The sequence below is a fragment of the Ylistrum balloti genome, unplaced genomic scaffold (genome assembly GCF_031769215.1).
Source record: "Ylistrum balloti isolate Yb309-2 unplaced genomic scaffold, AGI_CSIRO_Ybal_v1 Utg371356, whole genome shotgun sequence".
Classification (NCBI taxonomy): Eukaryota; Metazoa; Mollusca; class Bivalvia; order Pectinida; family Pectinidae; genus Ylistrum; species Ylistrum balloti.
Genome location: NW_026782719.1, coordinates 303,618 through 315,932, shown reverse-complemented (window position 1 = coordinate 315,932; position 12,315 = coordinate 303,618). Strand labels below are relative to the sequence as shown.

At 33.7% G+C, this 12,315-nt stretch overlaps 1 protein-coding gene across 1 annotated transcript; it reads left to right on the top strand.

Moving 5' to 3' along the window:
- The first annotated feature begins 1,148 nt into the window (after positions 1 to 1,148).
- LOC132562142 (uncharacterized) lies at positions 1,149 to 10,898 on the top strand. The gene is made up of 6 exons (XM_060226869.1): positions 1,149 to 1,192; positions 2,817 to 2,967; positions 3,260 to 3,387; positions 4,928 to 5,062; positions 5,673 to 5,754; positions 6,192 to 10,898. The coding sequence occupies exons 2-6, from the start codon at positions 2,904 to 2,906 to the stop codon at positions 6,500 to 6,502; spliced, it is 720 nt and encodes a 239-aa protein (XP_060082852.1). The 5' UTR covers positions 1,149 to 1,192; positions 2,817 to 2,903; the 3' UTR covers positions 6,503 to 10,898.
- The last annotated feature ends 1,417 nt before the right edge of the window (positions 10,899 to 12,315 follow it).

Genomic DNA, 12,315 nt, shown 5'->3' with positions numbered 1-12,315 from the left:
GACGGAGTGAAATTTCGGGAGATGAGAATGGTTAGTACGTGGTCATCTCCAAGAAACCCGGGTACGTATAGATTCGAAATTAATCTTATTGCCATATCGTCACACTAATTTCCACCTTAGGATATATAAGATTTCACTACAGCCGAAAAGTCCTGTGAATTTACTCCGATACCGTCCACTGTGCAATACGCTAGTTTACAGTGGTCGTTTGGCTGGTAACCGGGTGGTAGCCATGGAAACGTCACGCATGATTTTCTTACTGGTTTTGGTATCAGAACTTATAGTCAATATATGTTACTCACCCGAAGAAATTCTGAGATATGTATATTCAATGGTATCGCTTATTTCATTTAAGTGTGAAATATGTCAAAAATCGTTGATATACGTCTTGTAGCAACGAAGTGTTTGAGCTACAAAAATAAAGACACAGTGTACACATGCCATCACACTAAGTTCTTTTCAATCCAATCATGGGACGATAGAATAATGTCACGTGTAAACCAGAGATTTTGTTCAACCAGTTGGCCAAGAATGTTTCTATCTCCTTTTTGTGAGTGAGTGAAAAGAAGTTTAGCGATGTCAGTAAATTTATGAGTACATCTTTTTACAAACTTTAACTCGAAAAATAACAAAGTTACTTCATTTGATACTTAATTGGAAAGATTAATCCAAAGTAGAAAGTTTGGAAAATAAAACATACAGTGCTTACTACATACCAATCTCTCCTATAGTGCATTATTGTAACTGTATAAGGCACGACAACTCAGGTAGAGATTGACAATTTGTATGAGAATATGTCACCCTGTCTTATAATGTACTTTGTCAAGTTTGGAGTAAAATCTGGGATAAAGCTAAAGATATGATTTTGTGTTGAGAAGACAGAAAATCTACAAACGTCATGAAAAGCTGTCCAAAAACTCAAGAATCTCATATATTCTTATTTTTACTAATGGTTACTTTTCTCCCATTATGCATCTAGAATTAATGCATTTTTTGTGTCACGGCAAAATGTGTTTAGGTCAATCACTGGATTCTAATGTATTACTTCAGGCATTTAAAAAAAACATTTTCCGTACGATTATATAAAATCAACTAGATATTCCGGATGTTTGTTTCAGTTGTTCGACATTAACATTAGTTATCCATACTGCGTTTCCTGTACAATTTGTTATTGTTTTGGAAAAGCGGATAGGTAATTATAGTTTGATTTTTGCATTGTGTAACATTCTTTCATTTAGCAACTGTGGTTTTATATATTCGAGGTGGGTGCATATGTTGAATGCATGGGTTAGTGGGTGGCTGCATTATGTTCGTGTAAACCATCTTCTTCCATGATAAAGTGCGGAACTGATAGTGGTTGCTTTTTAATCATCGCGGCTACTTCACTGAACTATCTTTATGTTTAAGAAAACACTAGGTTTTCACATCGGTTCAGAGAGGGAGAGAATGATGACATTTTCTAATTGTGCTATTCGAGGGCAGGTACTGGTACTTACAGAATGGCAAATACATATACTGCGTCTTCCAACGCTAAAATACCGAAGGCTATGTGGGGATATGGTCAATGTAATTAAGATGATGAACATTTTTTTTCGATGAGAGAGTAACAGGAAACCTTTTCCAAATGGATAACACGGGCAGAACAAGGGTCCATTCCCATAATTTTTTTAAGAAACGGTGCCGATTGGAAGTCAGAGGAAACTTTTTTAGCCAAAGGATAGTCGAGCTGTGGAATAACTTATCCCAGTCTGTGGTAGATGCTACCTCGGTGAGGCAGTTTGAAATCAAACTTGATGAACACTTGAAAGATTATATGTATCGTATGAACCAAATCTATTTTCCCTCCGTTATAAAGGACAACGTAAATAGTTTATCATGGAAAATATTACAATAAGCTGCTAACTTGATCCACTTTGAAATTGCATCAAAAGTTATGTACATATATTTATATTATTGTGTTATTCATTGATATGAACATAAAGGCTTAATGCCTGCGTTCATTATGTATCATATAAAATCATATTAAATATTTGCAAGGGAAACCATATTTTCATTGGTTGGTTTTAATTTAGGCCCCATGTGCATTAAGCAAGTTCTTTAAAAATCTTTTTTTTTTTTTCGGAATGACTGAAACTTGTTGAAATTTGGTCAGAGCATCCAGGCTTGGGTGAAAAGAACTCAATTTTGTGAAAATTAGTTTGTTTAACCAAGAATGCAGATGGACTTAGTTTCCAACAGAAGAAACAGAGTATAAAAATCTTCTGTTTCTGATGGAATGAAGGTATTTTGATCAAATAGGTGGAATGTGCCTTTTAGGCAAAAGAAGCTGAATTTTGTATAGATAATTGAGGAACAATTGGTCTGCCTGGGGGCAGAGGGATGGGGCTCCAATAGGAAAAATAAAGGCAGACATTGAAAATCTTAATATCATGTTCTGGCAGATAAAGGGATTAAATGAACTAGAAGGAAAACAGCCATCAAATCTTCAAATTTTAGTTTGAAGAGCATTAATGGACGTTTTTTGTATAAATAGGGGTTCTGATCGGAGAGGCTCTGTCCCTCAGGGGTATAGAGAGATGGTCGCTCTGTGCTCTGGCCCCAGGGGGATTGAGAGGTGGTTGCCAGGGCCTCTGGTCCAAGGAGGATAAAGAGATGGTCACCAGAGTCTCTGACCCCGAGCAGGGGGATGGATAGGTAGTCCTCAGAGGCTCTGGTAGTCAGAAGGAAAGAGAGAGGTGGTCCCCATAAACAAATGCTTATAAAACAATTAGATGGTTGATTGAATAAGTTTGTATTTCAGTTTTTACTTTTGGCAGATTATCAAACCTGATCATTAAATTGAGAAGTTAGTGGAGAGAAATTTTGGCAGTATGGGGTAGAGGATAAACACAGTACTGATAATTATGGCTGACTCCAACATGCTTGCAGCTTTCTTCTCAATTCTTTACCTAGTACAGGTTTGTCAAGGTATGTGTATGTTTAATGGTGTTATGTATCATCACATTGTTTATACTAGTAGTGTTAATACGAATTCACAATTTATTTTTTATTCCAATCTGATAGGATTTCAGATGGTTATTCGATGATATCAGATTGCTCTGTCTCAACTGGTGTGATATGGTAAATTTTAAATCATTTCTTATTAAAAGTTTGCTATTGAAGTCCTGAATTTTAGTAAGTCCATAATGAATTACGATATGGTAGTCTTGATAATGCTGTATGATATCTGTATGTAAATGCTTACTTTCTGTTGTTTCAGGGCAGATATGTAAATACCATCACCTTCATGCTGACTGTTATTACAGGATAGATGGAATCTGTCTGTCACACATCACAGTCGACATCAACCAATGTGATGATCCCATAAGTCTAAACATAGCCATTGAAGTAAGTAAGGCTTATATGCAACATTCACTTATTTATCTTCCCTTTCATCAATAATATTGGTTGCCATGAATTTGTGAACCAATTTAAAAGAAATATGAAAGACCATAAGCACCTGGTAAATGTATGCACTTTATTTCTAAAGAGCAATTGCCATATTAACCTACTCTCTATTATAATATTATGATATGAAAGGGACTTTCACACCCAAACCCTTCAGTAACTTTTATATAAACTTGGTAAGTTGGTAACTTATGTATAATTTGATGCATATGTTTCTAAACTGTTACCATGGAAACACAAATTCAGCAAGCATGTGACTAGTCAAAATTATAATTCATGTGTTACCTGATTTGCCTGGAAATGTCTGTATAAGGGTTTTTTGGGAGATCACAAGTATGATGGTTCATTGATAGCAGGTTAATGTATGGTACTGGTGCAAGTGTTGTGTTCATTGATAGTGGTACTGGTGCAAGTGTTGTGTTCATTGATAGTGGTACTGGTGCAAGTGTTGTGTTCATTGATAGAAGATTAATGTATGGTACTTGTACAAGTGTTGTGTTCATTGATAGTGATACTTGTACAAGTGTTGTGTTCATTGATAGTGGTACTTGTGCAAGTGTTGTGTTCATTGATAGAAGATTAATGTATGGTACTTGTACAAGTGTTGTGTTCATTGATAGTGGTACTTGTGCAAGTGTTGTGTTCATTGATAGTGATACTTGTACAAGTGTTTGTGTTCATTGATAGAAGGTTAATGTATGGTACTTGTGCAAGTGTTGTGTTCATTGATAGTGGTACTTGTACAAGTGTTGTGTTCATTGATAGTGGTACTTGTGCAAGTGTTGTGTTCATCGATAGTGGTACTTGTGCAAGTGTTGTGTTCATTGAGAGTGGTACTTGTGCAAGTGTTGTGTTCATTGATAGAAGGTTTATGTATGGTACTTGTACAAGTGTTGTGTTCATTGATAGTGGTACTTGTGCAAGTGTTGTGTTCATTGATAGTGGTACTTGTGCAAGTGTTGTGTTCATTGATAGAAGGTTAATGTATGGTACTGGTGCAAGTGTTGTGTTCATTGATAGTGGTACTTGTGCAAGTGTTGTGTTCATTGATAGAAGATTAATGTATGGTACTTGTGCAAGTGTGTCTGATATTTGGAAGGTAAAAGGAGCTAGCTATAAAGGAACTACAAATTTAATAGAATAAGTAAATTAGAAATAGAAATGATTCATGAAAAATAGAGCTTACCTGGTGTTAATAGAAGGAATTTCTGTTATGACGAAAAATTTTCTATTTTTGTATTTCCCAGTGTAGTTAGCCTTAATAGCAGAGTAACAGGTATAAGTCTGCCACTCTTGGGACAGCTCTCACTTATTTCAATAAGACGTTTCTCACTAGAAAGTCAATGGAAAATAATCTACTTTTATGGAGATTTAATATTGAATTTGAGAGAATTTCTTAAGAAATAACTGTAGGGGAAAAAGGTTGGCAAGTAAGACTCATTGTTTGATGATGCATTAAGATTACATGGTTATATTTTAGTGTAAAAATCCTGCCGTGGACTGGAAAAGAACTTTCGACAGGGAGGTGGAGAGGAAACCAGTTGATGGATTTGATCAAGAAGTATTCATAACTGTACAACAAGGTTACACAGATGCCAGAAAATATCGGGTCAATGTAAGTGTGTCATTGTAAATACTAAATAAAAAAAACTATTTGTGTAGATATGTCATAGAAATACAGCTCTATTAGAGGAAATTTTACTGTGAATTTATGAAGTTTGTTCTGGCTTAAGTTTTGCTTTTTTTGGACACTGATATTAATGAAATGGTGTGTTCACAAAATTGTACCTGAATTCTGATGAATCATTAAATCCACAATGTTTGTAATTGAACTCTGATGACTTCATGTGCCCTTAGTTTTTTAAATGCACACTGATGAATTGATGTGCTCATAATATTTGTAAATGAATATTGATGAAATGATGTCCCCTCAGTGTTTTAGATGAATAATGATGAATTAATGACTTACAATGTTTGTAACTGAATACTGTTGAATCAATGTGTCCACAATATTTGTGCCTGAATTCTGATGAATTGATAAGCCCACAATGTTTGTAACTGATAAATTGATGTGGGCACAATATGTTACTGACAGAAAGAAAAGGTTGTTACCATTGACATCATAGGTTGTCTGTACATGAAAGTTTTTTTTAGCACAAACAGGATTTGGCATTAAAACTATTGTGTATTTTTCTTAGGTAGATGTTTGTTATTATTTTTTCCAGATTGATTTTATTTCGGAAAAAGAGGGCAGAGTTGATTTTATGGATGAAAAGCTGAATCTGATCACTGAAAATTGTGCTACATGTAAGTACTGCTCCAAAAACAACTGTTTGACTGTTTGGTGATCAGTTCTGTACAGAACATTGTCTCTATCTGACTCTGTTTTAATCAGCTCTGTAAATAATGTGTCTCTTTCTGACTGTTAATAAGTTTTGTAAAGAACACATCTCTGTCTGACTGTGGTAATCATTTCTGTAAACAGCATGTCTCTGTGTGACACTGTGGAGATCAGTGTGGAGACAACTACTTGGTAATTCTGTTTTAGTAAATGTTGCCACAAGATCAGAATGTGGAGACAACAACATCTTTGATTACATGATAATTTGGTTTTATTGGAAGGTGTCACGAGGTCAGTATTTGGAAATGGCTCAATCTTTGATCAATTCTGTTTTGTTGAATGGTGCTACAAGGTCTGGGACTACAAATAAACTAAATCTTTATTCCACTTTTGGGTTTTTTAGTGAACAATGCTGCCAAAGTGGCAGTAGGAGTGTTAGTTCCCCTGCTGGCCTTGTCAGTCGTTGCCCTGGTGGTGATCATCATAATCAGGAAAAGACAACTCAAGAAACAACGCCTTACACAGACAATGTTAGTAAATAACCTGGAATCTCCAGGTCTCTCTGAGGCACCTGCACAGTCAGACAGGAGTGAACCAGAAGGTACAGATACAGCACATGAGTCTTCCTCCGAAAACAGATTGAGGAGCGGAGAGGCTGTAGTTTTCTCACAGCTCCCAAGAACCCAGGTTGTGAACGAAAACCCAACATGCTGATAATGGACAGCATTTTATGTTTTTATTACTCAGTAAATTGTATATGGATTATTTATATTGGTATTTATTGCAGGAATATTTGATATCTCGATCCTTGGCAAGTTATTTCCCTTTGATATGTACATATGTAATTACATCGTACTTATGTACATCCACTTGATGGCATGCTGTTTGAAAGTTACTCTCCTTTTTAACAATTTGTCTTAGATACTTGTGGCAATGAAATGTTGTGAGAAATTTTGACAATATAATGCCATATATATTGCCATAGCTTGACAGTAATGCAACCAAATTGAAAAGTTGTACCAGCTGTTCAAATCTTGTTAATGATAAATAAATTTCTGACAGTAGATATTGTGAAAAAAGCTCTAGCTACATAAATACCAATAGATGGTATCCTAATTCTGTTGATGTAACACTCTATGCCTTCACCTCATCTTCTTTTATTTGTAATAAATTGAGTATATTTTCTCCTCTTTTTCTCAACCATGGTCATTTTTCACTGAATGTCATATTTTTAGCACACTATCATTAGGTTGTGGTTTTCCAGATGACCTTTCATTGATTACCAACTGTTGATCTGCTTGATAACAATCCATGTTATCGTCGTTTCTTAAAAAGGACTGAAAGTTTATTCTCTTTTTTCATTTCTGAACACATCTTTACCAGGTATCCGATTGATCATTAATGTAATTAAAAAATAGGTTGAAAAACGGCCATCTTGAATTTAGTCTGATTTTTAGAAAAAAATTATTATTGCTATTTCTTGTTATTTCTTATCCATGTTGGATTTTGACATTTGAAGTTTATCTCTGTTTCCTGAGAAGAACCTGATGAGCCTTTCTCACATTTCATATGCAAACTTTGCACCGCCCCTTGTTATGCATAATCAGATATTAGATTGATTAGAAAAAAGATTGCCAACATGTTGCCATCTTGGATTTTGATAGCTAAAATTTGTTATTGCTGGTTTTTGAGAGAAATTTTATGAATCATATTCAAATTTCCTTTGTAAGTTTCCCTTTGCTGTCAAGTTGTGCCAATTTGGTAGAGACAGGGAAAAGCAAAATGGTTGACAAAAGAGCAAGTAAAGGCAAGAAATGAAAAGTTTTAAGTGATATAGAGATAGGAACATATCTATTTAGATAAAGTGGTGAATGCTAAAATCCCACAGGGATCTCTTGTACATTTATATTTTCTTCTTTCTCCCGGATGCCCAAGTAGCTTTGCTGAAATAAATTCCTATCTATAGGAATTCTACTGGTTGTAACATTAAGTATTCATTTTATCCAATCAACGTGCTTAGAGGTCTAATGAGATGTACCGATAGTCACATGATCTTCAGTACTCGATTGTCATCTATATTTGGGATATGTTAGTGTTGTGATATTCAGATCTAGGATTGATTCCTCTGTTGTGTTTGTCTAACCTGCCTTAGCATACTCTAAACATTCTTTAACATTTTTTCTTAATGAATCTTTTGTGCTTTTCTAAATAAAATAAATGAAAAAAATGTACTTTTTTGAAGGAAATCATGAACCAGACTGTGGTTTTCTCAATTTATTTTTCTAAAATAGTCATTTGAAGCCTTCACAGTATTATATTGCCTTTTAGGAGAGGAGTGTTGTACAGATTTACAAAGACATATATATGGATGATATCTTAGACTAAATTATGTTTGTCTATGTTATAATTTTAATAATCCAGAGCTTTTGAAGTCTGTATATGTTACAGCAGAAATTGATTAAATGAATCTCTATTAGACTTGTTTACGCAGCAACATTGGAGCGAAGTGAATTGATGAAATCTCTCTGTTGGCTACACTAGGATGCTTGCTCAGTTTGGTGCTTAATACATGGCTGTGGATATTTTATCTTGTAGATATTATCATTATTATGTATATCCTGAGGGTTTATCATCTCAGTCTTGTAACCTCTTCACATCAATATGTACAACATTTCTTAAACTATAGATCTGAGTGAGTTTTTTTATGCCCGTTGTTTGGTTGTATAGCAAATATATTTTTTCCTGTCTTTTCTTACAAGGATGTATAGAGTTACTGCCCCTTGTTTGGTTGTAGATATCTTTCTTCCTGTCTTTTCTTACAAGGATGTGTAGTGTTACTACCCCATGTTTGCTTCTTGATGGGACTACATGTCATAGTACAATTTATTTTTCTGCTAGACTGTACTCATTGAAACTAGATTCTATTTCGGAAGCAAATCTAGAAAAATTTGAACTGTCAATTCAGTCTATTTTCATCCAATCTTTCCTTACTTGGAAATTTTGGCATTAGAAACTGTTACTCTCCATTGTTTGATGGTCAATATCTTTCTCCCTGTCTTTTTGCTCCCCCACCCCATTCAATATTACAGCACATTTCTTTCTGACAGAAAAATAGTGATAGGAATTTAAATCTATACAGATCATTACTGTTTAATTTTGATTTTAGTTCACTATTTTTGTAGAAATAGAATAAAAGAAAAAACAGAAATCTGCTGGACAGATGGAAAATATTTCTTATGATACATTTACATTATCAGAGCATTCTCGGCGGAACAAAAGGTTGTGCTCTATATTTTTTGTGTTTTTTTTTGTCTTTATTTTTTACCCATATGTGCCCGTCCTTATCAAATCAATGCTACAGTTTATATCACTCTGAATGACTTTCAGCTCTTCGCATTTTTTTTTGTAACCTTGGTACAAAGATCAAGAATCTCTTGAGATGAGTTGTTGGTGTTACAAGGTCACGCTACTATTTATAGAAAGTAACCTATTTTCATAAATCTATGACAATCGTTGCCTTATAGGCATTTCTTTTTGTTATAAATTTGCTGATATATGTCTGAATTAAGATAATTGACTGTGCCCTCAAAACTTAAATTGTACTTATCATGCTGTTGAACTTGTCTTACAATGTATATTATAAATACTGGATAAATCTTTAGATACTTTTTTTTCTACAGATCAGTTAGAAATGTATCCCATGACCTTCTTAAATTGAAAATCTCTTTCAGTTCTTTTTACATATTTTTTTATTGTAACATTTTACTGTTACATGTCAGCTGTAATATTTATCAGCAGTATAAGTGAAAAATGCTGTGAAATTTTGCTTCATTAGAGATTCCCAGCGTACATGTACATATCATTTACCCATTATTCATATAACAATAGAGGTCTCCTTTGATACAAAATCTCTCCCTTTGTATGGATATAGTTCACCATTGATGTTCATTGATCAATGATTTCGCTATTGGCTTGTGTTACAATATTCATGCTTGATCATTAGACATGAAGTCTTTCAAGTCCATCATCAATGAGTTATTGTAAAAATATTGAAAAAAAAAATTGGTCCTTAATTGAAAAAATGTTTCAATGGAAATTATCAACTTTTTATTTCAGTTGATATAATCAATTTTAATATTTGTTTAATTAGAAACATTTAAATTATTGTCTAATGTTAAGCCATTGATGTTATTAAGTGCAATTCCTCATTAAATTAGTACTTCTATACGCAGTCATGTAATTTTTACTTTCAATTTAAGCCTGACTGATACAGACTCAGGTTTGATTTCATTTTATCGAGGACTTGTGAAACTATAGGTAACATAAAGGAATGTTGTTAATCTTTAATGAATTGTGTGCTTTAATGATACCTACTTGGTCTACCAAATTCTTTTTTTATATTTTGTATGATCACTGTTTTTATACCTGGATATTCAACATTTAAAGTGCTGACAGTTTGTGAAGGTTTTAAATTATTTTCCATCATTATGGAAAAATGACACATTTCTGTTACATTGGAATGACAATGAAACTGATTTTAATGCTAGTCATACTTCAATTTTTCTTCTTGTCTTAGATTTGAAATCAGTGAAATGGTTTCATGTAGAAGATTTTCATGGTTAGTTATTTACCATCAGTGCCGTCTCTGTGGAAAGGTAAATATATGTATTCATTCCTTTGTCTGTCTGTTATTTAGGCCATTCTGCCTTGTAACATTTTTAGATAAGTCGCTATTGCAATGTATTTATAATAGACCCTGGAGAATTTTTCATTAACTGCATCAGACATTGTCATGAAAATGTTTCAATATGCACTGACAAATTATTTCTTTACTAGAAATTGCAACAAATTCACATTTGGTTGTAAGCCTATATATAAATATGTAAAACAAGTCACAGAGTTTATAAAACAAAAAAAAATAGTTTTTAATCAGGATTCTTATTCAGAAGTAAAAGAAATTAAACATTAATCTTGAAGCTATACCTGGTAAATATTGAACTCTTTATATATTAATTTATTCATCATGTTTTTATTGTGGTTAAAACTCAGCACTTTGTATTGTTAGACTTTTGACAGTGTTTTACATGCTGTTTATTAATAAATTTTTATTTGGAAAGAAATTGATTGAAATCATTTTGTTTGTTTTTAGCTGACACTCCTGAAAGGCAGGTTAGCTTTAAACTTTTTAAAAGTTGGCATAGTGTCCATCATTCCGTTAGCTTCAACTTTATCCGAAAAATCGGTGTTTCAAGAAAACGTGACATTAACCCGAAAGTGACATTAAAAAGCGTGACATTAAGTGGGTTCCTCTGTACTGGCAAAAGTAGAAAGCTTCGTTTCTGTATATGAAGTACTTCGAGGTAATTTTATCAGAGATATGAGTAAGAAAAAGGAATTCTTATAATACAGAAACGAATTGAAGGATGTGGCCTGTATGGAGACCTGTTACATCACACTTGTTTCTGTATAGGAGTAAGGTAGGACTTGATATAAAAATGTTTTAAAACTTTTGTCAGTTTTTTTTAAAATGAAAGCGTCATGCATTACATAAATCGGTTTACCAAATTAAGAAACAGAAATTCTGTGTTTACGGCTCGCGTGAAACCAATGGTGTATATTCGATTGCTCTTCTTCACTTTGTATTTTTTTATGACATTATGAAATTGCGAAAATTGACTCATAACGAACTTTCATCCGTATCGTGATTCCATGATTATTTCGCGAAAGTGTAAACAATCTAGAAAAACAAAATTGTTAATGGTTCTCAATATCCCACAAATCACTGATCTGTTCCTTACTTTGTAGACTTAAAGAAAACAGTATGAAATTAAAGATTGTACCGATTATGCTTGTATAATGTGTAAATACAATATTATCTTGTAGAATAATTACTTGCTGCCAAATTTTCCTTGAATTTAATTTATCTAAAACAATAACTTTTTAATGTAGTCCGGGTGTATTTAAGTTTTGATGAAAATGTTAAAGAAATTTGAAAATAACACATGGAGTTAGCCAGCTTAGTGAAAAGTGGACCGCAACACACATATAATGTCCAGGCAACTTTCGGATAAGTAAAACTCCCGGGCTAGCTGAGCTCCGTGCTTGCTGTCCACAATTAGTTATAACTATGATTAAAATATTTTGAATGCTATAATTTTTCTTCGAACTAATAAGATAATTTAAAAAAAAAAACACACACATCGTGCTTCGTCCGTCGTTGTCCGCCGAGCGCCGTGCGTCGTCTGTAAACTTTTCATTCAAAAAACTTCTTCTCAAATACTAGAAGGACTAGGAGGCTGATATTGGGTCTGTAGGATGCTTGGGGAAGGGCTACCAAGTTTGTTCAAATTAATGACCTTGACCCACTTTCAAGGTCACAGGGGTCAAATATGTTGAAATTTTTAAACAACTTTTTCTCAACAACCAAAAGGCTCAGAATGCTGATATTGGGTCTGTAGGATGCTGGGATGAAGGGCTACCAAGTTTGTTCAAATGAATGACCTCGACCCACTTTCAATGTCACAGGG

What these genes read in the sequence shown, in the direction of transcription:
- LOC132562142 (XM_060226869.1), top strand. Translation starts at nt 2,904, where the DNA reads ATGGCTGACTCCAACATGCTTGCAGCTTTCTTCTCAATTCTTTACCTA. An exon ending in GTCTAAACATAGCCATTGAA is followed by an intron (nt 3,388 to 4,927) that starts GTAAGTAAGGCT and finishes GTTATATTTTAG; the next exon opens with TGTAAAAATCCTGCCGTGGA. An exon ending in CCAGAAAATATCGGGTCAAT is followed by an intron (nt 5,063 to 5,672) that starts GTAAGTGTGTCA and finishes TATTTTTTCCAG; the next exon opens with ATTGATTTTATTTCGGAAAA.